Here is a 25,717-nt window from a genome sequence, read left to right as displayed (position 1 = left end):
TACACACAAGATCAAAACCAAAAACTTTTTTATCTTCATGTTTTACATGAAAACCAACTACAAGATCACAGATTAAAAACAAATATGTAAAGCTGTCTCGTTTGGTTCTTCATCAGACTCATTCACCATGATGGAAATGGAAATGGAAATGGAACACACAATCAATCATATTCGAAAACAAAAAGAGACTTGTCTAACAGAGAGTGCTTCTTTGGTATAAAATGACCAAATCTTTAAGAATGTAATTTGGTACTCAAGAACCTGCATCACCGGGATATGGAAACCGAAGAAACCCTTTCTTCTTCCGGCAAAACTGACCAATTCGGCGACTGTACAGCTCTAAGCCACCGGAAATCATCCACATTGGACCAGTTCTTAGTCTCCTCATCCAAACCAGCCGTCTTCAAATCTTCTTCAATCCCTTGGTAATCCAAACAGTAAGGAGCAAATCTGACACCATTACTGTCTTCAATAATGGGACGACTCCTCACTCTCAAGTAGAAATCACTCTTCCTAGCGCTATGGATTCTGATCTGATGCGAGGCCAACACAAGAACACAATCTTGTACGTCGTCGATCAGAATCGAACCAACCACTGGACCTGTGTAGACGTTACAGTTCTTCAACCTGTGAAGAAACAGAGCGTTCACAGTTCCTGTTAACTGTACTTGGCATGAATCGAGATCCGACAATGTGAATTCTCCGATCGACGAGCCTTTGAAACTTTTCACCAGAGTCTCTCCGTGCTTGTTCCTCAATCCCGGAGAATCGCGTACGGGTACGGCGACATTCGGAGGTGAAACGACGCCGGGTTTTTGAGTCTCCGGGAGCTTTTTGGTCGTCGATTTGCTCTTGAACGAGAACTTCTTCTTCGGGATTAACTCGGCGGAGAGGCTCTCGAGGCTCTGCTTGAGATCTGATACTATTTTCAGAGACGATCGGACCTCGTAAGAAGGAAGGAAATACGAGTTCTCAGCGAGAAGCTTCTCGAGATTGTTGATCGCTAAGGAGATATCAGCAAGATCCGATTTAAGCTTTGAAGAATCCGTCGCGGAGGAGGAGGAGGAAACGAGTCGTGACTCAGCGATTCGAGACTCGATGGATCGCTTGGCGTCGGAGAATTTGGCGAGAAACGAGGAAGTCGATTCGAGAGTGGAGGAGGAGGAAGTGTCAGGTGAATCGGATTTACGAGCTTGGTGACGAGCAGAGAGGCGTTCGAGCATGTCATGGTGCTTCTTCTGCAATGCCGGATCTAGGGTTTCGGGATCGTCGTCTTCCATAACCGTTTTACCTCAATTGTGACGGCGTTTTTACAAATCGAAGCTAAGGACCAAGGATAACATAAACGTCACCGTTTCAATCATCCCAATGAAATAAGTTTGTATGTGTGTTATAGTGGATAAGGTCAACTTCAATGTTTGACCTATGAGAATGAAAAAAATATATGGTTTTGGTTTGTTGTTATTACTTTATAAATCAAAAGATTCATCTAATACACGATAGTTTATTTTTTTTCCTTACTTTTTGTTACTTCGAATAATAAACATAACATGCACCATATTAAGTAAAAAAAAAAAAAAGATGATTCGTTTTCTTTAGATTATTCTTTTTGTATTTGAAATTCATATTTAGTGATCATACAAATTAATAGACGGTACTAAAACAGTTTAGTTGTTCAATTGAGTAGCTTGTTTAAAGATTTGTTTCTTTTTTGGTTTGCAGCAACACCCCGTCCCACTTCTAAAAGTTGCACAAGTCCAATCTTTATAACCTTTTGATATGCAAAACTGTTGACAATTGTTAGTGCATGGTCCAAAACAATCAGCGTCAACGGTGAATGCGTTTGCTTGTTCTACATTAAAAAAAAAATCTAATTAGAAATAAATAAAATACAATGTGTACTACAAAAAAAAAAATATTGTAAAATAATTAGAAATAAGCTTTAACATAGCTAAGAAAACATTTCAAATGAATTTGTTTATAGAAAATGAATATATATGTAAATTTTAATTTAGCTTATAGAAAATTTGTTTTAAAATGCTTATAATGATATAAGACTTTGACAAATCTATAAGGAAATATATTACAAAATATTCAAACATGTCTTGGTCAAAATAATAACTTGATTATATAAGTAAAAAAGAAAAAAAAAATTGAAATATTGTTAAAAAGTTTTGTTTTTTTTGAAGTATTAGTTAAGGCATATTTATAATCAACAATAGCTAACTGGTTTTTAGTTAATACTAGGTGCTTCCCCACGCAACGCGTGGGTTGTGGTGTAGTTGGCACTTTCTTGTTTTTTTGGTCTATTTCTTTTTCTCTTTTGTATTATTTCGTTTTAATTAGGCATAAATGGGCTTCGCAGTCACTTGTATTAATACACTATATGTTTATATCATTTCGTTTATATGTGTACAATTGTTGCGTTTATTTTTTATGAATTATGAGGATGTTGTTTCTTGCTTTTGAAGATCCAATCTTATCATTGACTGATATTGTTCCCAATACATTTATTGTATTTTAGATTTCTGATTAACTGCTTATGTAAACCCTTCATATGTTGATGTTGCAATAATAAGTTATTTTTTAAAAGTAATTATTTTCCGTGTAAGTGATTATGTTTGTATGTCCATGTTTTGGTCTAATATCAATAAGATCGTTTATGTTTTTCTTTAGTTGGCTTTGAAACCAATTTTGAGTTAAGCAAATAATGGGTCGAATTATGGTGTTAATAAGTAATATAGATTCTTATGTATATATATTGTATATATGTGACTATAAGTTTAGCTAACTAAAAAATTCTTTGATATTTAAATATAATATTGAACATATATATATATATATATATTATTTGTGGGAGGAATGTGTGGAATTATTGGATAGAAGTTATTTTTGACCTCTTATGCCTTTAAAGTGATTAATGCATAATTTATTTTATTTTCAGTTATAATTTTATTTTAATGTGTGAGTTAAATGTTTTGGGTTTATTGGGTCTTAAATATTGTTTAAAGCAATTAGAAAGCAAAAAAAAAAAAAAATAGAAAACATTAAATAAAAATCAACCATAAGGAGAGACCAAAGCCTTACTTTTATATATATGATATATTGCTTTAAACTTTGAAATGAGAAATATATTATAAACAATAATTTTACGTGAGAAATATATTAATTTAGCCAACCAAAATATGAATATAAGTTTAGCCAACCAAAATAATTAAAAAATATTAAAATTTAACCAAAAATAATTTCTCTTGAAAGATAATAAGTTAGTAGGAGGAATGAATTAATGTACAATTATTGGATAGGAGTTACATTTGAGTTAAATGGAGTTACATGTCTTTAATTATAAATAAATATTTTAATTTTTTATAACCTAAAATAAAAGTTATACCAAGTGGCTGAATCAAAATTCACATGATTTGGTTGTTTGTTGATATAAACTCAACACTTACACATAATAATTCAAAATAAAAATATTACTTTTTAAGTGACAAACTAAATTAATTTTCTTATAAAGTTATATGAATTCTTCAATCTCAATAATTTTAAAAATCCCAAGGATAACTTATATTTTTTTTGGTTTTTATTCATCAATTTAATTTTATAGTGCTAGATTTCATACTAATGGTTTCATCTTTAGAGAATTTAGTGAAATGATATTTTTAAAATTATATTTTATTTTTATATTTAAGTTCCAGTTGAATATGATTTGTTTTTTGGATCATTTTTTATTTTGATTAAAGACACAAAAAACTAATTGTTTAATTATGTTCTTTTTGTTTTCAAAAACCTCAAATCATAAAAAAATATATATATATATATATATATATATATATATATATATATATTAATCTCTGCAAATTTATCAATTGGATCACAAAACAAAATAGTCTTTATAAATGGATAAATGGATAATTATATTGATCTTTAAATATTATATTGATCTTTATAAATTATTAAAAATGATACATGAATATGTGAGATAACCAGGGACATAATAAATAATTACATATGGATCATTTCAACTTTATGATCTTATTGTGTGGTGAATATTGTAAGGAAGTATGAAAATAATGACTTATAAGTGTTAATATAAAATAGAAAATGGTGATAAACATTTTTAAAGATTAAAATAAATATATAAGAAATACATATCATACAAACTCTAAAACTAAGCTTTTACAATGATATTTGATTTGATTTTTTATAACCCATACAACAACAATAACAAAAAAAATACAAAACAAAACAAAACAAAAAAGAGATTTGAGAGTAGTGGAAGAAGATGAGAGAATGAAAGAGTGATAGACTAAGAGAATAAGATAATGAGTATTTATAGGAAGAGAAATGATGAAAAATTACATTTAGAAAAATGAGAGTTACAATTCTAATTTATTGTTTTGTTTTAATACAATTGACTAATTGATTTATTGGCGGCGGGGTATCGCGTGTGATTTGGGCTGCTCCCGGTGTGGTGCGGAGGAGGAAACCGTCAATCATGTTCTGTTTCTTTGTCCACCAGCACGTCAGGTGTGGGCCCTATCTCAGATACCGGTAGGCTCACATTGTTTTCCGGTGGGCTCTGTTTACGCTAATATGGATCATTTCTTGGACCCTAAAAGCCAGGGATCCCATGTGTCTGCCTACCCGTGGATTCTTTGGTATTTATGGAAAGCGCGTAATGCAAAGGTTTTTGAAAATATTACGGAAAGACCGGAGGAGGTGATTCGGATAGCTGAAGGAGAGGCTTTATCCTGGCAGCAGGCTCAGGAGGAGGGTGATGATGCGGATTCGATTGGCCAGCCATTGGTTGTTGAGCCTAGTTTTCGGAGGACACCCTTTTCTCTTCCAATGGTTTTTACAGGCGTTCGTTGTTTTGTCGATGGCTCTTGGAAGTCAGGTGACCGTTTTGCAGGAGCTGGCTGGGTTTGTACCAAGCCGCAGGATCCGATGCCAAGTATGGGAGCTACTAACTTTCGAAGGAGTCTCTCCCCCCTACACGCTGAAGTCGAGGCTTTCATTTGGGCAATGCGCTGCATGATCGGACATGATTACCATGACGTGGCGTTTTACTCAGACTGCGCTGACTTGGTGAAGATGGTGTCTTCGCCAAAAGACTGGCCGGCGTTCTCCACTTATCTTGAGGACATCACGATGGACAGGGAGGAATTTTCTTCTTTTTCCTTATCTTTTATTCCTAGGACTGCAAATGTAAAAGCGGATCTCTTGGCACGCTGTGCGCGCACATCTCCGCATAATGTTCTGTATGTAAACAATTTCCCTCCGCATTGGCTCATCTGAGCTAATCTTTTGTTGACAAAAAAAAAAAAGATTAATTCAACTTAGTGGAGAAATAAAGTTAATACATAATTTATAGGGGAACAATACTTGGGTTCACCCCTAGGGGTGAACCTCTCCACTCACCCCCTTATAAAATAAGAAAATAAAATCTGTATATATTATTATAAAATTAAAAATCTTAAACCGCTCTTTAATAAACCCAAACCGACATATATAAAATCTAAATCCTAACCATCTCATTTGTGAACCCAAACCGATATATAATTTCGTTCTACTTGTAAAATCTAAACTCTAACCATCTCATTTGTGAACCCAAACCGACATATAATTTCGTTTGAATTGTGAAATCTAAACCCTAACATCTCATTTGTGAACCCAAACCGACATATAATTTTGTTCTACTTGTAAAATCTAAACCCTAACCATCTCATTTGTGAACCCAAACCGACATATAAGTTCGTTTGAATTGTGAAATCTAAACCCTAACATCTCATTTGTGAACCCAAACCGACATATAATTTTGTTCTACTTGTAAAATCTAAACCCTAACCATCTCATTTGTGAACCCAAACCGACATATAATTTCGTTACAATTGTAAAATCTAAACCCTAACCAGCTCATTTGTAAATCCAAACCGACATATAATTACGTTTGAATTGTAAAATCTAAACTCTAACCACTTCATTTGTAAACCCAAACCAATAAATAATTTTATTCTAATTTTAAAAATCTAAACCAAGCCAATATTTATCTTTCCTTAATTAAAAGTATGCAGAATTTGTTTCCTTATTTAGTTTGCTTTTTAATTTAGTTTTGATTTATTTTTTAAATAAAATATTAGATGGAAGATTCTGATTGGCTGAGAGAAGAGGGGGTGAATGGAAAAGTTCACCCCTAGGGGTGAACCTAAGTATTTTACTTTATAGGGAGAAGCTATAAAGATTTCAGTTTTATATTATGTGAGTTAAATGTGAAATTAATTGTTTTTAAATTTGTGTTTTAATATAATTTTTTTTTTGTTAAAATTGCATTGCCAAGTGGACCAATAAGGAGAGACTGAAACTCTATAAATTATTAAAAATGATACATGAATATGTGAGATAACCAGAGACATAATAGATAATTACATATGGATCATTTCAACTTTATGATCTTATTGTGTGGTGAATATTCTAAGGAAGTATGAAAATAATGACTTATAAGATGTTAATATAAAATAGAAAATGGAGATAAACATTTTAAAAGATTAAAATAAATATATAAGATATACATATCATACAAACTCTAAAACTAAGCTTTTACAATGATATTTGATTTGATTTTTTATAACCCATACAATAACAATAACAAAACAAAATAAAACAAAAAAGAGATTTAAGAGTAGTGGAAGAAGATGAGAGAATGAAAGAGTGATAGACTAAGGGGGGTGTATTGAAACCATGATTTTGGAAGATTTGATGGGATTTAGAAAATTTGGAATTTTGAAAGATTTTAGGGAAGTTGGTATGATTTATTGTAAAATTCTTTCAAATCCCACATAAAACCATGAGATTTGGATTTCTCTATTTTTAACTAAACAAATCCCACCTAAATCCTCCAAAATCTCAAAAATCATTAAAATCCAAATCCACAAACTATTTTGAATAACATTGGATTTTAAAGTAGATTTTTAAATCATCAGTTCAATAACAGTGGATTTTAATAGACTTTTTTAAATACATGATTGAATAACATAGGATTTGTAAGTTTCACACAAATCACTTAAAATGTCAAGTTGAATACACCCCCCTAAGAGAATAAGATAATGAGTATTTATAGGAAGAGAAATGATGAAAAATTATATTTAGAAAAATGAGAGTTACAATTCTAATTTATTGTTTTGTTTTGATACAATTGATTAATTCAACTTAGTGGAGAAATAAAGTTAATGCATAATTTATAGGGAGAAGCTATAAAGATTTTAGTTTTATATTATATGAGTTAAATGTGAAAATTAAGTGTTTTTAAATTTGTGTTTTAATATAAATTTTTTTTGTTAAAATTGCATTGCCAAGTGGACCAATAAGGAGAGACTAAAACTCTACTTTTATATATATGATATTGCTTTAAACTTTGAAATGAGAAATATATTATAAACAATAATTTTACATGAGAAATATATTAATTTAGCCAACCAAAATATGAATATAAGTTTAGCCAACCAAAATAAATAAAAAATATTAAAATTTAACCAAAAATAATTTCTCTTGAAAGATAATAAGTTAGTAGGAGGAATGAATTAATGTACAATTATTGGATAGGAGTTACATTTGAGTTAAATGGAGTTACATGTCTTTAATTATAAATAAATATTTTAATTTTTTATAACCTAAAATAAAAGGAATACCAAGTGGCTGAATCAAAATTCACATGATTTGGTTGTTTGTTGATATAAACTCAACACTTACACATAATATTTCAAAATAAAAAATATTACTTTTTAAGTGACAAACTAAATTAGTTTTCTTATAAAATTATATGAATTCTTCAATCTCAATAAATTTTAAAATCCCAAGGATAACTTATATTTTTTTTGGTTTTTTCTCATCAATTTAATTTATAGTGCTAGATTTCATACTAATGGTTTCATCTTTAGAGAATTTAGTGAAATGATATTTTTAAAATTATATTTTATTTTTATATTTAAGTTCTAGTTGAATATGTTTTGTTTTTTGGATCATTTTTAATTTTGATTAAAGACACAAAAAAACCAATTGTTTAATTATGTTCTTTTTGTTTTCAAAAACCTCAAATCATAAAAAAAATATATATATTATATTGATATCTGCAGATTTAACAATTGGATCACAAAACAAAATAGTCTTTATAAATGGATAAATGGATAATTATATTGATATTTAAATATTGTATTGATCTTTATAAATTATTTAAAATGATACATGAATGTGTGAGATAACCAGAGACATAATAGATAATTACATATGGATCATTTCAACTTTATGATCTTATTGTGTGGTGAATATTGAAGTATGAAAATAATGACTTATAAGATGTTAATATAAAATAGAAAATGGAGATAAACATTTTAAAAGATTAAAATAAATATATAAGATATACATATCATACAAACTCTAAAACTAAGCTTTTACAATGATATTTGATTTGATTTTTTATAACCCATACAACAACAATAACAAAAAAAAATACAAAACAAAACAAAACAAAACGAAAAAGAGATTTGAGAGTAGTGGAAGAAGATGAGAGAATGAATGAGTGATAGACTAAGAGAATAAGATAATGAGTATTTATAGGAAGAGAAATGATGAAAAATTATATTTAGAAAAATGAGAGTTACAATTCTAATTTATTGTTTTGTTTTAATACAATTGATTAATACAACTTAGTGGAGAAATAAAGTGTTTTGTTTTAATACAATTGATTAATACAACTTAGTGGAGAAATAAAGTTAATGCATAATTTATAGGGAGAAGCTATAAAGATTTCAGTTTTATATTATGTGAGTTAAATGTGAAAATTAATTGTTTTAAATTTGTGTTTTAATATAATTTTTTTTTGTTAAAATTGCATTGCCAAGTGGACCAATAAGGAGAGACTGAAACTCTACTTTTATATATATGATTGTGGGTATTTCATATATAATTATATATTCTAAATAAATAGTTCAAATACATATTAGAAGTATTAGCTTTTCTTAACTGAATTGTAGTTAGTTTGGTTCGGTTTTACATACTGGGTTATATATATTATACAGGTTTGGTTCGGTCGGATTCGAGAATTTTGATCCTACTACTAATACTTTAGAAATTGGAGTTCATTTTTCGTAAAGATAACAAATTTGGAGGAGTAATATGCAATATTTGACATCAAACTCTTTTTTTTTTTTACATCTTCCTTCGTTGCTTCGCTTTTTTTATTAATTAAAAATAAAATAAAAGAGAGAATAAAATTAAATATTTATCGTCGTCGATCCTCTTCTCTTCGCACTAAGAGAGAAGAAATCTGAAATTATCGGATCGATTCGAATCGAATCGGACAATCGCAAAGAGAGAGAGAGAGAGAGGCTAATAAGCGTAAAAGAGAGAATAATACTCCGTGGGGGCTTAGACAGAGAGAGAGAGAGAGAGAGAGAGAATCGGACGAGTCAAGGAGGGATCAGAAAAAACGGTGATACGGAAGCTAGTTTTAGGGCTAATGGGCGCCGCGGGCTCCAAACTCGAGAAAGCTCTCGGCGACCAGTTCCCCGAAGGTGAACGCTACTTCGGATTCGAGAATTTCGGCAACACTTGCTACTGCAACAGCGTTTTGCAGGTACCCACGATTTTAGATAATCGTATCCTATGTTGGTTTGACCTTTTACTTTTTCCAATTCGTTTCAAAAGGTTCAAATTAGGGTGTGTAGTGAAAACATTTATCAGAGCTTTGTTGTATAAGTAGTCGTGTGTAATTTGCAACTGATGTGTACCCTCTCTATTAGATATGTGTGTGTGCTATGTACATGAATGAGTTAAAGGCTACTAGAATCCTTGATGTGCTGAATCTACTCTCTATCCCTTTTGTGCAGGCTCTTTATTTCTGTGTTCCCTTTCGTGAACAATTGCTCGAATACTATACCAGTAATAAAAGCGTAGCCGATGCTGAAGAGAATCTTATGACCTGCCTGGCAGACTTATTTTCGCAGGTATTTTATTTATATTCATACTTCAAATGGTCTTAACTCAAGTGACCGTCTTGATTCTCTCACTTGACATTATAAATAGATCAAGTCACTTATTAGAAAGGCACACAAGTAAAAAATGTCGTAGGGATAACATGAACTCGATACTGTGTCTTTTGTTAGGTATCTTCGTTAATCTAAAAAAGTGCTTGATGTAGGGCTTATCCTGTCATCATCATCTATTTGATTGTCCTGTGCCTATTCAAAGTGTTATCATAAGTTTAGTCATTGTAATTCATTTTGTAGATAAGTTCCCAGAAGAAGAAAACTGGTGTTATTGCGCCTAAGCGATTTGTACAGAGGTTGAAGAAACAGAATGAGCTGTTCCGGAGTTATATGCACCAGGTGATCTTTGCAATTTTCTTCATCTTTTCTAGCATTTTTTTTACTGTACATGTGAGAAAAGCAATATACTAATACTATGCATATTTGATTGAACTGGCCATTTTACTCTCATGTAGGATGCACATGAATTCCTGAATTATTTGCTGAATGAAGTTGTTGACATACTGGAGAAAGAGGCAAAAGCGTCAAAACCCGAACATGAAACCTCATCATCATCATCTCCAGAAAAGATTGCAAACGGACTGAAAGTTCCTCAGGCAAATGGTGTTGTGCACAAAGAGCCTATTGTTACTTGGGTGCACAATATTTTCCAGGTCAGTTATTTTCAATGACAAGGCTCATCATGTTTCCTTTTAAGGTTTGACTGTGTAGTACATTTTTTGGCTAAATATAACTTATTCCGGATAATGTACACAGGGCATACTTACCAACGAGACAAGGTGTCTGCGATGTGAAACAGTGACAGCAAGAGACGAAACATTCCTAGACCTTAGCCTTGATATCGAACAGAACAGTTCGATAACTAGCTGTTTGAAAAACTTCAGCTCCACAGAGACTCTTCACGCTGAAGACAAATTCTTCTGTGACAAATGCTGCAGGTAAGATGTTGGTTCTTAGTCTCACCCCACTGCTTTTCAAAGTTAAATTCTTCAGCTTTGCTTTAAATTGCTGCAACTAAATATTACTCTTTGAGCTCCCGTTTTCCTTTCAATGGCTGCTCTGTATGATCTGTTACGTGCAATGGCAATTTCTTAGCGCTGGCCAAATCCCGATTCTTTTATGTTTGTTATTGCAGCTTACAAGAAGCACAAAAGAGGATGAAGATCAAGAAGCCGCCACACATCTTAGTCATCCATCTAAAACGATTCAAATACATCGAACAGCTAGGCCGCTACAAGAAGCTCTCATATCGAGTCGTCTTCCCTCTGGAGCTAAAACTGAGCAACACGGTGGAACCGTATGCAGATGTGGAGTACTCTCTGTTTGCAGTGGTGGTTCATGTCGGAAGTGGACCAAACCATGGTCATTACGTGAGCCTTGTGAAAAGCCATAACCATTGGCTATTCTTTGATGATGAGAATGTTGAGATGATTGAAGAATCAGCCGTTCAAACATTCTTTGGATCGTCTCAGGAGTATTCGAGCAATACTGATCATGGTTACATCTTGTTCTATGAGAGCCTTGGACCGACCAAGTAAAAAAAGCTGAGAAAGCAGCAAAAAGGGACTTTCTTCGTTTTTATTTCCTTAACTATATTAGTAATGGTATATGCTTGTCTTAAAAAGTCAACTCAATTGACAGTAATTTTTTTTTGTTTATTTTGGGTTTTCTTTCTGTCTTCTCTCTCCCAAAGATACTTTACTTGGTGAGTTTAAAAATTGGAAAAGTTTTTACTGAAATTTGTATACTTCGAAAGGCCATGTACAGTTTATGGCAAATAACTCCTTGTCTTTTGCATCTTTTTCACTCAAAGGAAAAAGCAAGTAAGAAGGTTACAATATGTTGAATTGGTTACTATTATTTTTATGGTCTCAAAGTTGTCTAAAGTTTTGTACTCCCTCCGTTAGCTAAAGCACACAGATTAATAAGTCTTTATTTTTAATAAGTTCAACCGATCAGAAACAATACTACTTAATATAAAATATTAAACTAATCTAAAAATTGCATAGAAACTTGAAAACATCTATATTATGAAACAAAAAACTTTTCTAAAACATCTTATATTTTGAAACAGAGGGAGTATTAGTTTCGTCTTTTTAATTCACAACAAAGCAAAACGCAATACCACCAAACTGTTGTTATATAGTAGTAGTATATATATATATTGCGAGTACGATGGAACATGTTGATAGTTTTTTTATACGGCCCATTAAGAACAATTGGGCTAATAAAGAAATTAGGACCCGGCTATAATCACTTTTGTCGTGAGAATAATAAAGCTATATAAACAAACAAACAAGTAAATAAAAATATTCCAACAAGAAAAAGAAAAAAAGAAAAAAAAGAGAAACAAAACAAAACAGAAAAGAAAGTTCACGGGAGAAGTTGACGAAGAAGATACAGACAGAAAGGCTTGGATCACCCGTGAGCTATGTGCTTTTTTTCTTCTCAAAACATAAATGTTTTCATTTTTCTGATTCAACAAAACAAGTTATTTAAGAATACTACCTCCCAAACCTATGACATACTTCTTTAAAACCACAAATAAATTGTAAAACTGATAAATATATAATTTTAAAATTAATAATAACAAGAGTAAATAATATATTTAAAGCCTGGCAAAATGGCAAGAGGAATTAAATGCATATGACATTTTGAGTTTCAGCAAGAAAAAAGAAGAAGAAGAAGTGTATGGGTGGATGGTTGGGTTATATAATGTCACTTGATTCTTACTATAATTTATCATATACAAAAAAAAAAAGAAAAAGAAATGATTGTATAGAATAGAGCATAACAAAAAGGTAGGAGACAGCTCATAAATAGTAAATTGTAATTATGACTGATGGTAGTAGACTAGTAGTAGTAGTAGCAGCATCAAACAACAGAAGAAAAAAAAAAGAGAGTACAGAAGTACAGACATGCATTTATTTGTCAGTAAATGTCATTATGTTGTTGATGATCCCATCCCATCCATATGGTGGTGATTATGAAATCTCTCTTAAGTAGTTAGTACTAATCCAACAAGTTTAGTGAATAAACAAAACAATAGCAAGATCCAGGAGGAGAGGAATGAAAAGGTAAAAGGGTAATTTGGGAATTTAAAGTAAAAAAAGGGGAGGGCGAAGAATTAGGATTTGTCGTTATCCTCTCTCTCTCTCGCTGCTGAATAGGGTGTGGGTATGTCGCAATCAGAGATGGATTGAAGAAAAGCCATTCACAGGCGAATCGCGCCGGGCCCGGAGAAGAGCGTCTTCCTCTTCAATCTCTCTCTCTCTGAATCTGCCCGTTACTCACTCTCTCTACATGCATTTGTTGTTTTTTACACTTTACAAGTCTCTTCAAGCTTCGTCTTCCCCTTGGCTCACCTTCTTTCTTGAAGCATCACTTCTAATTTCCCTCCGTCGGTTCACCATTCTCTCTCTCTCTCTCTCTCTCTCTCTCTCTCTTTCTGCGATGGGTGATTTCTTCGGTGAGGTTTGTTTCGATTACTCCTTCTACTTGTTTTGATTCTTCCTCCTATCGATTTGGTTTCTTTTTTTTTTTTTTTTTTGTTGAAATCGAATCTTCGATTTGGAATACTGAAAAGAAGATAAGACTTATGGCTCTTCAGATTCGATTCTGGATGTGTGTGTGGCCATTATCGTCCTCTTAGGATGGGTCATGATGACAGAAGACTATTTTAGGAATTTTGCTAATCTTGTTGCAACTGTTTTAGTGTAGTCGTCACTTACTTAGGTGAAGAGAAGTAGTGAAAATGATCAAATTAAGAGAAGTCTCTTACGTTTTACAAATTATGCCGAGCTCCCTCTTAATCCAAGTGACTGACTGACTAATCAAGTTGCTGTTACACTGTTACTGTTTTGTTATCTTTTGGTCAAAGTCTATGTGATCGTTTTTTGTTCTAGCTTTCCATTGGTGTGATCTGAAAATATATATATCTACAGGGGAAGCAGCAATTCGTAACTGTTGCAGATGGGAATGCACCACTACCTGTCAAGTATCCAAGTTTCAAGCCACCTAATTCGAGTTTTAGTGATGGTGGCAAACATTGTCCCATTGGTAAATGTCTAAAAGATTACGCTTTTAAATTCAGTATCATAGATAGTTTTTCCAAGCTTGCTAATGAGTAAAATGACCATTTTTTTTTTTTTTTTTTTTTTTTGCGTTGCAGATGTTTTCCCACTTCTTGTCAAGGAGGCTGCTGCTTTCCCTTTGAAAGAAGACCCTGGCATCGATACTCCATTGGTGAGTTCTTTTTTTTTTTTTTAAGGTAACAAGTCCTTAATTGAATTGACTCTTGCTCTGAAACTAGGATTCCCTTGGAGTAGAACATGATGATTGTATCTGGTTGCATTTGATCTTGACTCAATTCCATTACACTTTAAATGAGGGTTGATATGTTAATCAGTAGATCATTGATACATCTGAGAACTAGATAGATGTTCAGAAGTAACATTGTGGACCTTCTGTGATAAGGTGTGGTGCTAAGTCCTCCAAACTCTTGCCATTTTTGTATAGGTCCAAGACGTGTGTACTATCTCTGTCTTACCTGATGAAGGAAGCACAATCCCGCAATGTACCTCGCAGTTTACTCTCCTGAGCTTCGTCAAGGCCCTGCTTCCATCTAAAAATCAGATGTTGATCGATGCTCAGCTGAACTGTCAGAAAACGCAGAACCGTATCAATGTGCTACTGGGAGGCACCGATTCTTACCAATCATGCGTTGTGGACATTAACGTCGAGAAAGGGAATGGCGGTGAGACAGTGACATCCCATGACGGAGTTGTTGCAAGTATGAAATCTGAGAGTGTAGTAAGTTCTTTCTATTTGTACTACTTTGGATATCGTCAAGATGATATCCAAATGTCTGACTGTTATGTGGTTGATATATTTTCGCAGCACATGCAAAAGGTATTACAGAGACAAGCAAGCTTGAGCACTGGTAAGATAACGACATTTCATTGAAGTTGCATAATTTAAGATTTTGTTTGTTTTGTTTACGCACTTGGAAAATTTTCAGTTGCAGATAAAGCTATCTCTGAGCGATGCCATGATGCACCAACTAACAGATGGAGAAGATACAAGCGTGCCGCTTCATTTGATTCAAGAAAAATCGTTATCTTATTCTCAATCTTGTAAGTAAATACCTCTACTTCCTTAATACGTATACGATATTACCTTTGATGAAGCATTTCACTGTTAACTTTAAATCTCTTGGATTGCAGATCAAGTGTGGGAACATTGATATTGATCTACTTGACATTGAGAGTGAAGCAAAACGGAGACAACAACAGCTTCAATCACATGTAAACTGTAACATCTCTTTTGGCCTTTTGCTCTCCTTGGTCGTCCTCTGTTTTGAATCTCTCTTTTCTAAAACTCGTCTTTTGTTCCAAGTTTCATAATGTCGATAATAACAATTCCTCTGTGCATATCACTTGCAAATGCGTAAGGCCTGATTAACGTGTAACTAAACAAGAGGTTAAAAAGGTAAAAACAAGAGAAAAATCAACGGTGCGTAGCATCGTGATCGTCGTAAGTATACAATTTATACCAGAACAACAGCAGGTTTTTGTAATCCGTCAGAGATCATGTACAATAATCGCAAGTAGATTCTACTATAGTTTTTGGATTTTGTTTTTCAAAAACCAATTTTTTCTCCATTCAAGATTTTACATTAAATAGATTTCCTAAAAAATAGGAAAACTAGTTTTTAGCTTTTCTTTACAAATATTAACAAAAACTAGAATCCACATAATTACAGATTTTAGGGAAAACTTACGATTTTTTTTTTTTTTTTTTATGTTTCTTTATTTAATTATTTTAAAAATAACTTTCTTACAAAAAACTAAAATCTCAAAAATCAAAAACCAAAAACTAAAAACCAAAATCTATAATCTAAAAACCATTTAAAAATCATTTCCCATTCATGGCCAAAATCTTCAAACGAACCAAGTAAAATGATTAACAGATAAATGTATGCAAATAAGCAATGAATAATATGTTAATGGTAACGTCTAAGAGATGAAAGGCACACAAACTTCTCGCATTGTGTTAAAAGTTTGATTGGTGTCTATACTGATCAACTGCAGAACAAGGCAAAGACTCACATGTATAAAATAGTTCCCACTGATGTAGAAGAAGGTTTACTTCCGTGATACTATCATCACACTTAATCCGTTTTTCTCTTTAATGTTTTTATATTCTGCGTCTGTTAATGTCTGATAAGATGGAAAATCACAAAACTATCTTGATCCCTTTTGTTTGCTTCTCAAATTTCTTTAATGGAGTATGATGCTGAATCAACAAGAACAGCCTCCTCCTCCTCCTCCTTCTTGCTCACCTTGTGATAAATTTGAAGTGGTCCTAAGATTCACGTCAACCATGTCCTCTGATTTTGTCGCTGATGAATATGAGTCCACCCCCGGTAAAGCTGCAGCAATCTTCCGAAACAAAGCCTGCAATAAGTAAAAAATATTCGTGTTTGTGAGAGAAATCAGACAACCATACAAAAGAACACTCACTCGGGTCCCTAATTCAAGTTGCTCTATACCTTAATGTTGAAATTTTCTTTTGCGCTGGTCTCGATGAACATCACTCCATACTCTTTAGCCTTATCTTCCCCTTCACTGATTGATACTTGCCTGTTTTCATAATATCATAAACGACACATATAAAGACAACCTTATAGAATCGAAGCTGATTCTGCTAATTTATACCTTTTATCAACAAGATCAGTTTTGTTTCCAACAAGAACAATAATAACATCGCCTTGACCTCTTTCTCTGTGTACATCCTCTATCCATTTCGAGGTATTCAGAAACGTTTGCCTATCTGCCAGACACACGTACTTGAACTCATAAGACACAAATGGGGAAAACCAAAGAATCAAGGACAGAAAAAAAAAAAGAGAAGCAGGACTCACTGGCAACATCATATACAACAATGGCAACAGAAGAATCTCTGATGTAACTTGGGATAAGACTCCTGAATCTTTCTTGTCCAGCTGTATCCCTGTAGTAATCAACAAAAAAAACCCATTTGTGTCATCGTTTGAAGCACATAATAACACCTTCTTTGTTCTTCCAAATTAACAGGTTAAGTTTAAAGAAAAAAAAGAAGAAGGGAGTTTCTTAGTTCCCTCACCAAAGCTGCAAACGAACTGTTCGATCTTCAAGGTACATTGTTTTCGAAAGAAAATCGATCCCAATGGTAGGCTGCAGAGATAGAGAGAGAGAGAGAGAAAGCACAATTAAAAGGCTTAAATGACTAATCAACACGTTAATTAACAACAATAGATTACACCCAAAGCAGAGTCCATAGCATGGATGAGTCTATTGTGATCATAATATCCATAAGTAAGGAGATAATTAATTAAAGAACACAACAACAACAACAAAACAGATTAAAGTTGATGTCGGAGAATTGACGAATTAAGTAGAGATGAGAAATTACAAACCTAACCACAGGTGAAGGTTATCGAATAAAGCAATCTTGTGTACAAACCTGGTAAATGGTGTCGAATTTGTCATACATGAAACGAGTGATGATGCTGGTTTTTCCGACAGATTGATCACCTAAGAACACCAACTTAAACTTGGCCAAAGGTGAGACAGCCGCCATGTTTGTTCGTTGTTCAGAAGAAAGAAAGGCAAAATCCGACGATTGGGAGTTTCTTCTTTGCTTAGGAGGTCTCGAAGAAGAAAAAGAAAGAGAAGGAGAGCACGACGACCAAGAAGAAGACTCGGTCGCACACAAAGCCTTCGGAAAATATATTCAACGATTTCCGCGGTGACTTGTAAATATAATAACGAGCGTGTGGATATTACTCGCCTCACCCTGCCGTGCGGTTTGTGTATATCTTTAATACGCTTTTGTTAATTTCCATTGGGATTTTCGTAAAAGAAAAAATATATGCTAAAGATATGTTTTCTAAAACTTCAAGATATGATCAAATTTGAAAGACGAGATTCCTAAAAGTTACTAAACACCAAGCTGCTACTACTACTAGTCCACAAATTTGGTCGGATGATCGGAGAGATTGACAAAAACGACCAAAGAGGGGGGAGCCCACGATTATTACAATTTTATCATAACACGTTTTTGCTATCTGTTAATGCGATTGATTAACATTAACACACACCCAAATCCACAGAGACAGTAATAAGAGAGGTTTCCTCAAGAACTCCATCACAAGAAAAAGCTTGAATCGATCAGCAAATATCATCATATGGCTTATATATTTGTGTTCGTTCCATTAAACCTCAAACCAACTTAAAACAAAATCGATAAGTCCGATTCAGAAACACAAAACCCACCCAAATTCTTAAACCCTAAAATTGGGATTATTTAATTTTATCATTAAGAAACAAAAAAAACCCTACTTACCAACAAATCTCATGTTGCTCCATGGAAACTTAGCCGTACCCGCCGCCGCCGCAGCACCAGCCCTCGTCGGAGAATTAGCCCTTTCACCGCCACCACGACGACCTTTACCTTTACCATTACCGTAACCACCGATCTCCCTCTTCTCCTTCCGATCAAGCCAATGACTCTTCTTATCGTCTTCCTCCTCAACAAAGCTAGATCCTTTCACTTTACTCTTCCTATCTTCCTCGATGTACTTCACCGGAAACAAATCCCTAGAAATCGACAGAGGGCTACGGAGCGTGACGTAAGCCTTCTTGTAATCAGCTTTCGCTATCAGCAAACCTCCACGCTTCTTCTTCTTCCCGTCCATGTTCAGCGTGTTCACCTTCTCCACATCGAATCCGTAGAGTGATTCAAGGACTCGCTTGATCTCGATCTTCGTCGCCGATGGGATCGTTTTCAACGCGAACTCGTGTATGTTCGTCAGCTTCGCCGGCATCAGAAGCTTTATCGGAAGATTCGCGAAATGAACCACTCTTCCTCCCAATCTACTCCCCATTTTTCTTAGGTCAGAGAAATGAAACTGAGGGTTTTTGCTGCTTTCTTCTTCTTCTTCTTCCCCCTCTCACTCTCTCTCTCTCTCACTCATATGCTTTAATGGGCCTTTAATGGGCCGAATGAGCCTTTAATGGGCCGAATGAGCCTAATATTTTGTTATTTTTTTGAGTCTCAAAATCCTCGTTTAATAAGAGAGAGATGATCTTTTTAGGCAGTTACAAGGTAAGAAGGACAACAACATTCATCATCACTTTTACTACACATTTTTACAAATAGCGAATCTTCTTCACTTGAATCTCTTTTTTTTTGTTTCTTTCAAAATCTTCATCAGGATCATGACCACCTGCAGATACCAGGCTCCGTTGTTTTGCTGAGAGCTAGAATCTCATCATACTTTGAGCCATATACAAATCCCCATAGCTGCAAAAGTATCAATATCAATGGTGTGTTTCTTTATTTCAGTAAAAAGGTTGAATCAATATAGAAAATGAATCCTTTTTTCCATTTAGGGATAAAGTGAACTACCTCCACTTCCTTCACATCAAAGTCCTGAGAGTTTGCGAGACAAGAGTTCCCATATGTCTCTGAGTAAGCACTTGATCCGCTTAGCCTATATAACAACACAAATGAATCAAATTGGATTTGAGGAAACAATGGTTTGTTGTCCGTTGCAATGGTAAGAGTTCTGGTAGGAAAAATCTTACAGCTCACTGTCTAGATAGAGAGCAAACCGTCCACCACCTCCCAGAGCTAGAAATTCCTTGGAGCATAAAGTGTAGAACCGATTTGCGCCTGTACCATAATTACAATAATTACAAGTGAATAATGGAAACAACTCCAAGAAGTTCTATGTATCTAATAAGCAATGCATAATAAGTACCTGTGGGACGGTATATTGTGGGTTGTCCTGACTTATTTGTGAAAACAAATGTACTGTTGGTTCCCTGACCAACAACAAAAAATAACCAACACAAAGAATGTGAATTAATAGTGAAATGATTGAAAACTTGATAGATGGAATCAATATAAAAATTGGATCTTTAGCACCACACCTGATATTTTTTATCAGTTGGAATCAAAGGTGCCTCGACAAGACCACCAAAAACCGAACCTTTTCTGTCTCCGACAACCTGAAACAGAGGCGGTTTCCACAGAGCTCCATAAAAAAATTCACACTTTTTACCAAGGGAAACCAATATTTTGAAATAGAAACTGAATTTCATATACCAGTAAACTGAGACCAGGCCAGAGGAGGCTTTTCCTGTACAGTGTGGACAGTGATATACCATGCCTCCATGTACTAGAAGATTGCAACGAAAATGATCACACACAGCCATAAAATATTATATGAAATATAATCCATTCTTAAGATCAGCTCCAAATGAATTGAATGAGTTCTCTCACCTGTAAAGCAATATCCATTTCCTCCCTTGAACAAGCGCAGGAAGTGAAGTATATAAGGAACGTCTTGACTGGTCCGATAAAAGCAAAGAGGGCTCTGAAACTTCAGGTAGAATTACTTGCACTATCTTTGCTTCCTCTTTGACATTATTATTCTGCATCGGCTTCATCTCCAAGCCATCATATTCAGTCTCTTCATCGTCTGGTATCACATCAGAATTTACCTTTCTTTCCTTGCCCCCCGGAAACTTAACAGCCTGGTAAAAATTCTTCAAATGCTGTTTATACTTAGACAACAAGCTCTTCTTTGCACCACCACTAGTAGCCTCCTTCATTTTTCCAATATGATTCACCGAAGATGATGATGTATCACTTGTTTCTGCCTCAGAGTATTCTTCTTCTTCTTCTTCTGATTCTTCGTCTTGATCCTGATCGTTCTTTTTGTCTTTGGGGTCCGAAGACAATAATGAACCAAGGAATGCAGAGAAAGAAGAAGTATCTGGCTCGTCTACCAAATCCTTCTTAGGCTGCTGCTGCTGCTCCTCAGTGATAGACTCTAGTTGATTTCTCTTATTAGACTCATCTTCCTCACCCTAATTAAGAAAAAAAAAATGAGAAAACTAAACTGAGCTCATTAAATGATCACACAAATTTATAGTCCTACCTAGAAGCACTCATCAATCCATCAAAATACTCATGATACAATAATATTCAAAGCAACTAAGCATTAACGCAGAGACCCATTACAGCAAATTCCCAGAAGCAATGGTCAAGATTGATGATGGGGTCAACACAAACAAAAACAGAAAAAGATGAAAACTTTACCGGAAGAGGAGGAGAAGAAGAGGAGGGGGGTTTATCAGAGATGGGATTAAGAAGAAGACCAGCGGTGAGATCGGTGACAAAGTGCACTGCTTTGCTTCTGAAAGATTTGTGTTTCCCCATTTTTTCTAGTGTCGTCGTCCTCCCCTTTTTTAACTGAAATCTATTTTTAGTCCAAAATTAAAAACTTGCAGATTCCAATCTACACCACAAAATTGAGTCAGCTTTCTCCCACCAATCTGTTATTAAGCTGTGATCGTTTACCTAATACGCCATTCTTAGAAAATTTTGGAAAGATCATCTGCTAAAGAAGAAGACCATCTCTCTCTCTCTCTCTCTCTCTCTCTCTCTCTCTCCTTTAGTCTTCTTGGGGTCTAATCTTATCCGATTTGCTAGCTTTTAATTTTCTTTCTTCAGAGCTCTGAATTGGTTAAGGAACAAGGGTTTTGGTTTTGGATATGAATTGTTTTTGAGACAGCTTAACTAAAAAAATAAAAAGACGACCAACATATTCGGTGAGAGAAAGGTGACGGCGAGCTTACGAGAAAAGTAGTCTTCAAAGCTTTTTAGTTCGTTCGTTGGTATAAAATGATATATAGTTTGTAGAAGATCATTGTACAAGAAAGACTCCATGGCCCAATGGATAAGGCGCTGGTCTACGAAACCAGAGATTCTGGGTTCGATCCCCAGTGGAGTCGATTTCTTTTTGTTCTACTTTTGTTTGTCCAATCAAACGATGACGTATCGAGCCATACTCTGTTTTTTTTTCATAAGACTAAAATTGTCACAACAAGGATCAAATATATAAAGTTATGAACTTCAATGTAGCTACTAGAAACAACAACACCAAGAGTTTTTATTAACGATCCGTACAAATAGATGAAGATCTCTTACGTAACTAAATTCTAAAGAACCTGAAACGTGATAGCTGAGGTAACTTAACTCTAAAGAACCTGAAACGTGATAGTCTCCCAGTCCTTAGACCAACGAAATGCTGCTTTCACCGCCGGGAGGCTTCCTCACACCACCAAAGTAGTCTCGGGACTCTGACTTCCCGTCTGCGAAAATATTGTTTCCGCTCATTTCCCTTAGTTTAGCTGAGCTTAACTGCTTATCTGCAGTACCAGGTGATTCGTCGCCTTTGAAAATACCGTTTCCCGTGAGTTCCTGAAACTTCTGGTTATGTATCTTCTTTGATGTCTTCACAACAGGTTCTTCACTGAATAGTATGTTGCTTTGTCCTCCTGCAGGCTGTTTGCAAAATCATGAAAAAAAACAATCTTACATCGAAGAGAAAGCAAATCTTCTTTTGGGCACCAAGTCTCAGTTTCTTTTCAAAGATAAATATAACTTACATTGGAAACTTTAACAGAAGTACGTAAGTTCCTTGGTGCAGGCTCTCCCATGTCTCTGTTACCTCTAGCTTCTTGTTGAGCAGCAGCCAAAGATCGAGGCTGAATCTCAGGTGGAGGTCCAAAGATGTTATGACCGCTGATCTCTTCGATCTTAGCACTTGATATCTGCTTGTTGCTCTTTAAGTCAGCCTCGGTGAGCAAGTTTCCGCTAAGCTCTCTTTGCTTTGCAACCTCGGTTAAAGTGGTAGGTTTCTTCGGGGAAACATTCCCGTCAGCGCTGAAAGATATCTGACTCATCCCATTCAGAGTTTGCTGCAAATTTCAGAATACATTATTACCTAACTACCATTTCTGAAACAAACATAAAAAGAGTCACAAGACAAAGTAAGTTACCTGATAGTAACGGAGTCCAGTCTTTGGATCAGTAGCATCGGATTCCGACCCAACTTTTGCCTTATCAGTAAATATGCCACTACCAGTCATCTCTTTCATCTTGTACCCTGAACAATTCTTCCTGTAAAGACCAGTAAAGGTTCAACCTTTTAACACTTGCAGATCATGGAAAGTATAATAAAATTAGGTAAAGCAAAATTAAAAACATCAACAAAGAAGAGACAAAGAACTCCTCAATAGAGATAATGAAACAGTAGTAGATTGACATGTAAAATGGTGGGGCTTGATGAGAACAATGAATGTAATAAAATATATAGAACTAAAAAAATCCTCAGATAAGCCAAAAAAGCATTTGACCAATCTCTTTTCATAAGTTCATCATTCCTTCAAAATGATCTGATCTTACAAAATAAAAAGAACTGACTTCATTCATACAAAGGAACCATTTTTTTGTGAATAAAAAAAAAAAAAAAAAAAGGCAAACACTTTCAAGAACCAATTCTGTTTCAGTTGTAATACTTAGATCTGGTAATGAAATGGTTAAATAAAAAGATTTGCATGAGAGATGAGATTTAAAATAGATTTTCTTACAGCTTATTGAGAGACTGAGCTTCCTCATCTGTGATCTGACCTCCGCCGAGAATCTTGCTGATTCCATCGGAAGGCTGAAAAATAAATTAAAGAAGAAATGGTTCAGCTTTCTCAATAGAAAAAAAGAAAGTGAGAAACATATTTAATGAAGAAACAAACGGACCTGGTGAGAACGAGAGGCGGAAGGGGTTGTAGAATGCTGAGGAGGAGGGGTTTCCGACCAGGAAAGCAGATCGGCGGTGGAAGTGTGAGGGTTTCTCACCGGCGTGTTTCTCTCCATTTCTTTTTTTCTTCTCTTTCTTCTTCTGATTCAAAGGGAAAAAAAAGGTTTTTTTTTCTTGAAACACTTCAATGGTTCAAAGATATCTTTTTTCTTCTCTTTTTTTTTTTTTTTAACTTTAAAATCAGAAAAGGAAAATAGAAATAGATTAGTGTTAGTTTTTAAAGAGCAGAAATAGAATTGTTATTTAATGTCTCTCATGACAGAAATAGAGTTTTAATTTAATAATCTTCGCTAAACTGAACATTACAGTCCGAATTGAATGAAGAAAGCTACTACTGAAAGCATTCAATTTAAATCGATTACCAAAAAAAAATACTTACATATGATACATATGATAGTACACCAAAAACTTTATTAAAAGCTAAATGTAGTCTTTTTCCCATTCTCATAAATGATTTGTTATCATCATCATTTCATATAGGATTCTTCTTAGTAGTTGAAAATAACTTTTTTTTTTTACTATTTTACCGCATTTTGTGTATTATTTTCCAAATTTTCAGCTAATAAAGGTTTTGTTTTGTTATATTTTTTTTATTTTACATTTTACCAACGGTAAAGTATGGATATATCGAACTTCAAATTTCAAATTCAATTCAAAACCAAAATCTTGAACTTCATATTGTAAAAATTATAAACTTATGAAGAAAAAGTTTAAAACTATTTTTTTTGTCCAAAAAAATAATTTATTTATTTAAAACAAAATAAAATATAACTAAAAATTGTAAACAAAACATTTAAATCTTTAAGAGAAAATTTAAACTATTTTGTTCAGAATTTTTTAAAAAATAGAATGTGAATGAAAGTTTTAAATCTTTTAAAATCAGTAAAGAAAAAAATCCTTTTAAAAATTAATTAGAAAATTGAATGTTAAATCTACATAACGATGCGATAAACAAGTTCGATCTGTAGAATCTCTAACGATCAAGTGACTATATCAAATGATTGGATCCAAAATCTGATTAGCTTTCACATCATATTGTAAACTTGTTATCCAATTTTCATTAATTAAAATCAGAAAAGTTTTTTTAAAATCAATTAAAAAAAACCTTTTAAAAATTAATTGAAAAATTGAATGCTAAATCTACATAATGACGTGATAAACAAGTTCAATTTGTGGAATCTCTAACGATCAAATGACTGGATTCAAAATCTGGTTAGTTTTCACATCATATTGTAAACTTATTATCTAATCTTCGTTAACTAAATTAGAAAAATCAATTTAAAAAAAAATTGAATGAAAAAAAAAAAACAGTAAGAAAACTTTTTACCTAAAGAGAGAAGGGATGAAATTGACCTAGTTTTTTGTTGGGGTTTTATGGGATCACCGGCAAACGAAGCACCGTCGCCCTCTCCGTAGAGTAGCATCTTCATACTTTGCGATGGTGAGAATAGAAGCAAAGCAAGCGCAGGGATCGAATAAGAGAAAAGAGAACCCTAAAAAATCAGAGCATGTTGTTGCAATCTTAATCTCACTCTCTGTTTCTATGTCACCGGCAAACGAATCACCGTCGCCGTCTTCGTGGAGTAGCATCCACCTCTGCAGTAGTATTGTCTTCGTAGAGTTTCTTCAATTTTTGTGGCGGTGAGAGAGAGAGAGAGAGAGAAACTGCGATGTCGACACCACTACCACAGACCAGCCATCACGACGAACCGACGGAGAAGAGATCTCGCACATATATACATCTCTACGGAACTCCCTCAGACGAAGGAGTGATTGTAAACGAAGATAAATCAGCTTCCATCACTCTCGCTTCTCGTCGGCGAAGAGAAACACCAAACCCCACAACAAAAGATAAAGATGAAATAGAAAAGCAAAGCAAGCGCAGGGATCAAAGAAGAGAAGAGAACCCTAAAAAATCAGAGCATGTAATTGCAAGAATCATTAAACAAACAGATAGGGA

General features: G+C 34.0%; 8 protein-coding genes and 1 non-coding gene across 12 annotated transcripts; 4 read left to right on the top strand and 5 right to left on the bottom strand.

The window, feature by feature from the left end:
• Positions 1–13: 13 nt before the first annotated feature.
• LOC104720920 (tubulin-folding cofactor C) lies at positions 14–1,505 on the bottom strand. Its single transcript, XM_010438816.3, has one exon. The coding sequence runs from the start codon at positions 1,278–1,280 to the stop codon at positions 267–269; it is 1,014 nt and encodes a 337-aa protein (XP_010437118.1). The 5' UTR covers positions 1,281–1,505; the 3' UTR covers positions 14–266.
• A 3,091-nt stretch (positions 1,506–4,596) lies between these two features.
• LOC147933506 (uncharacterized) lies at positions 4,597–5,301 on the top strand. The gene has a single exon (XM_087476524.1). It carries the CDS (start codon positions 4,597–4,599, stop codon positions 5,299–5,301), a length of 705 nt encoding a protein of 234 aa, XP_087332650.1.
• Positions 5,302–9,151: 3,850 nt separating this feature from the next.
• On the top strand, positions 9,152–11,782 carry LOC104720919 (ubiquitin carboxyl-terminal hydrolase 3). The gene is made up of 6 exons (XM_087474599.1): positions 9,152–9,631; positions 9,885–10,001; positions 10,284–10,382; positions 10,499–10,696; positions 10,800–10,981; positions 11,179–11,782. The coding sequence occupies exons 1-6, from the start codon at positions 9,515–9,517 to the stop codon at positions 11,579–11,581; spliced, it is 1,116 nt and encodes a 371-aa protein (XP_087330725.1). The 5' UTR covers positions 9,152–9,514; the 3' UTR covers positions 11,582–11,782.
• A 1,017-nt stretch (positions 11,783–12,799) lies between these two features.
• LOC104727501 (uncharacterized) lies at positions 12,800–15,475 on the top strand. 4 transcript variants are annotated; one of them, XR_015570833.1, is made up of 7 exons: positions 12,800–13,517; positions 13,988–14,102; positions 14,215–14,288; positions 14,562–14,835; positions 14,943–14,985; positions 15,070–15,178; positions 15,269–15,475. XR_015570833.1 is itself a non-coding variant. In XM_087471512.1 (7 exons), exons 1-7 carry the CDS (start codon positions 13,347–13,349, stop codon positions 15,351–15,353), a joined length of 891 nt encoding a protein of 296 aa, XP_087327638.1. In that variant the 5' UTR covers positions 12,800–13,346; the 3' UTR covers positions 15,354–15,475. The 4 variants fall into 4 exon arrangements, 2 of the variants coding, with proteins under 2 accessions (XP_087327638.1, XP_087327637.1); XR_015570832.1 differs by having other exon boundaries at positions 15,064–15,178; XM_087471512.1 differs by having other exon boundaries at positions 14,562–14,855.
• Positions 15,476–16,154: 679 nt separating this feature from the next.
• On the bottom strand, positions 16,155–18,984 carry LOC104720918 (ras-related protein RABH1c). Its single transcript, XM_010438813.3, has 6 exons — positions 17,550–18,984; positions 17,190–17,260; positions 16,969–17,057; positions 16,763–16,877; positions 16,597–16,687; positions 16,155–16,501 (listed from the first exon to the last, which is right to left on the bottom strand). The coding sequence occupies exons 1-6, from the start codon at positions 17,664–17,666 to the stop codon at positions 16,346–16,348; spliced, it is 639 nt and encodes a 212-aa protein (XP_010437115.1). The 5' UTR covers positions 17,667–18,984; the 3' UTR covers positions 16,155–16,345.
• LOC104720917 (uncharacterized) lies at positions 18,255–18,972 on the bottom strand. The gene has a single exon (XM_010438812.3). It carries the CDS (start codon positions 18,970–18,972, stop codon positions 18,424–18,426), a length of 549 nt encoding a protein of 182 aa, XP_010437114.1. The 3' UTR covers positions 18,255–18,423.
• Positions 18,255–21,752, bottom strand: LOC104720915 (uncharacterized). Its single transcript, XM_010438811.3, has 9 exons — positions 21,459–21,752; positions 21,198–21,357; positions 20,376–20,965; positions 20,199–20,271; positions 20,024–20,101; positions 19,852–19,915; positions 19,676–19,763; positions 19,497–19,581; positions 18,255–19,391 (listed from the first exon to the last, which is right to left on the bottom strand). The coding sequence occupies exons 2-9, from the start codon at positions 21,315–21,317 to the stop codon at positions 19,305–19,307; spliced, it is 1,185 nt and encodes a 394-aa protein (XP_010437113.1). The 5' UTR covers positions 21,318–21,357; positions 21,459–21,752; the 3' UTR covers positions 18,255–19,304.
• Positions 21,753–21,819: 67 nt separating this feature from the next.
• Positions 21,820–21,892, top strand: TRNAR-ACG (transfer RNA arginine (anticodon ACG)). Its single transcript has one exon. It is a non-coding gene; the product is annotated as a tRNA-Arg (tRNA).
• An 83-nt stretch (positions 21,893–21,975) lies between these two features.
• Positions 21,976–25,712, bottom strand: LOC104720914 (uncharacterized). The gene is made up of 5 exons (XM_010438809.3): positions 23,697–25,712; positions 23,534–23,607; positions 22,943–23,063; positions 22,550–22,861; positions 21,976–22,445 (listed from the first exon to the last, which is right to left on the bottom strand). Exons 1-5 carry the CDS (start codon positions 23,811–23,813, stop codon positions 22,173–22,175), a joined length of 897 nt encoding a protein of 298 aa, XP_010437111.1. The 5' UTR covers positions 23,814–25,712; the 3' UTR covers positions 21,976–22,172.
• Positions 25,713–25,717: the final 5 nt, after the last annotated feature.

The sequence above is a fragment of the Camelina sativa genome, chromosome 11 (genome assembly GCF_030686135.1).
Source record: "Camelina sativa cultivar CO46 ecotype springtype chromosome 11, ASM3068613v1".
Classification (NCBI taxonomy): Eukaryota; Viridiplantae; Streptophyta; class Magnoliopsida; order Brassicales; family Brassicaceae; genus Camelina; species Camelina sativa.
The sequence above is the reverse complement of the archived record's forward strand: the minus strand, read 5'-3'. Positions and strand labels throughout refer to the sequence as shown.

What these genes read in the sequence shown, in the direction of transcription:
- LOC104720918 (XM_010438813.3), bottom strand. Translation starts at nt 17,666, where the DNA reads ATGGCGGCTGTCTCACCTTTGGCCAAGTTTAAGTTGGTGTTCTTAGGT. An exon ending in ACAGTTCGTTTGCAGCTTTG is followed by an intron (nt 17,058 to 17,189) that starts GTGAGGGAACTA and finishes TGATTACTACAG; the next exon opens with GGATACAGCTGGACAAGAAA. An exon ending in TGTTGTATATGATGTTGCCA is followed by an intron (nt 16,878 to 16,968) that starts GTGAGTCCTGCT and finishes TGTGTCTGGCAG; the next exon opens with ATAGGCAAACGTTTCTGAAT.
- LOC104720920 (XM_010438816.3), bottom strand. Translation starts at nt 1,280, where the DNA reads ATGGAAGACGACGATCCCGAAACCCTAGATCCGGCATTGCAGAAGAAG.
- LOC147933506 (XM_087476524.1), top strand. Translation starts at nt 4,597, where the DNA reads ATGGATCATTTCTTGGACCCTAAAAGCCAGGGATCCCATGTGTCTGCC.
- LOC104720914 (XM_010438809.3), bottom strand. Translation starts at nt 23,813, where the DNA reads ATGGAGAGAAACACGCCGGTGAGAAACCCTCACACTTCCACCGCCGAT. An exon ending in CTGGACTCCGTTACTATCAG is followed by an intron (nt 22,862 to 22,942) that starts GTAACTTACTTT and finishes TGAAATTTGCAG; the next exon opens with CAAACTCTGAATGGGATGAG. An exon ending in CTTCTGTTAAAGTTTCCAAT is followed by an intron (nt 22,446 to 22,549) that starts GTAAGTTATATT and finishes TTTTGCAAACAG; the next exon opens with CCTGCAGGAGGACAAAGCAA.
- LOC104727501 (XM_087471511.1), top strand. Translation starts at nt 13,347, where the DNA reads ATGCATTTGTTGTTTTTTACACTTTACAAGTCTCTTCAAGCTTCGTCT. An exon ending in TGGCAAACATTGTCCCATTG is followed by an intron (nt 14,103 to 14,214) that starts GTAAATGTCTAA and finishes TTTGCGTTGCAG; the next exon opens with ATGTTTTCCCACTTCTTGTC. An exon ending in CTGGCATCGATACTCCATTG is followed by an intron (nt 14,289 to 14,561) that starts GTGAGTTCTTTT and finishes ATTTTTGTATAG; the next exon opens with GTCCAAGACGTGTGTACTAT.
- LOC104720919 (XM_087474599.1), top strand. Translation starts at nt 9,515, where the DNA reads ATGGGCGCCGCGGGCTCCAAACTCGAGAAAGCTCTCGGCGACCAGTTC. An exon ending in GGGTGCACAATATTTTCCAG is followed by an intron (nt 10,697 to 10,799) that starts GTCAGTTATTTT and finishes TAATGTACACAG; the next exon opens with GGCATACTTACCAACGAGAC. An exon ending in TTCTGTGACAAATGCTGCAG is followed by an intron (nt 10,982 to 11,178) that starts GTAAGATGTTGG and finishes TTGTTATTGCAG; the next exon opens with CTTACAAGAAGCACAAAAGA.
- LOC104720915 (XM_010438811.3), bottom strand. Translation starts at nt 21,317, where the DNA reads ATGGGGAAACACAAATCTTTCAGAAGCAAAGCAGTGCACTTTGTCACC. An exon ending in CACAATATACCGTCCCACAG is followed by an intron (nt 19,764 to 19,851) that starts GTACTTATTATG and finishes ATTATGGTACAG; the next exon opens with GCGCAAATCGGTTCTACACT. An exon ending in CTCTATCTAGACAGTGAGCT is followed by an intron (nt 19,582 to 19,675) that starts GTAAGATTTTTC and finishes GTTGTTATATAG; the next exon opens with GCTAAGCGGATCAAGTGCTT.
- LOC104720917 (XM_010438812.3), bottom strand. Translation starts at nt 18,972, where the DNA reads ATGGGGAGTAGATTGGGAGGAAGAGTGGTTCATTTCGCGAATCTTCCG.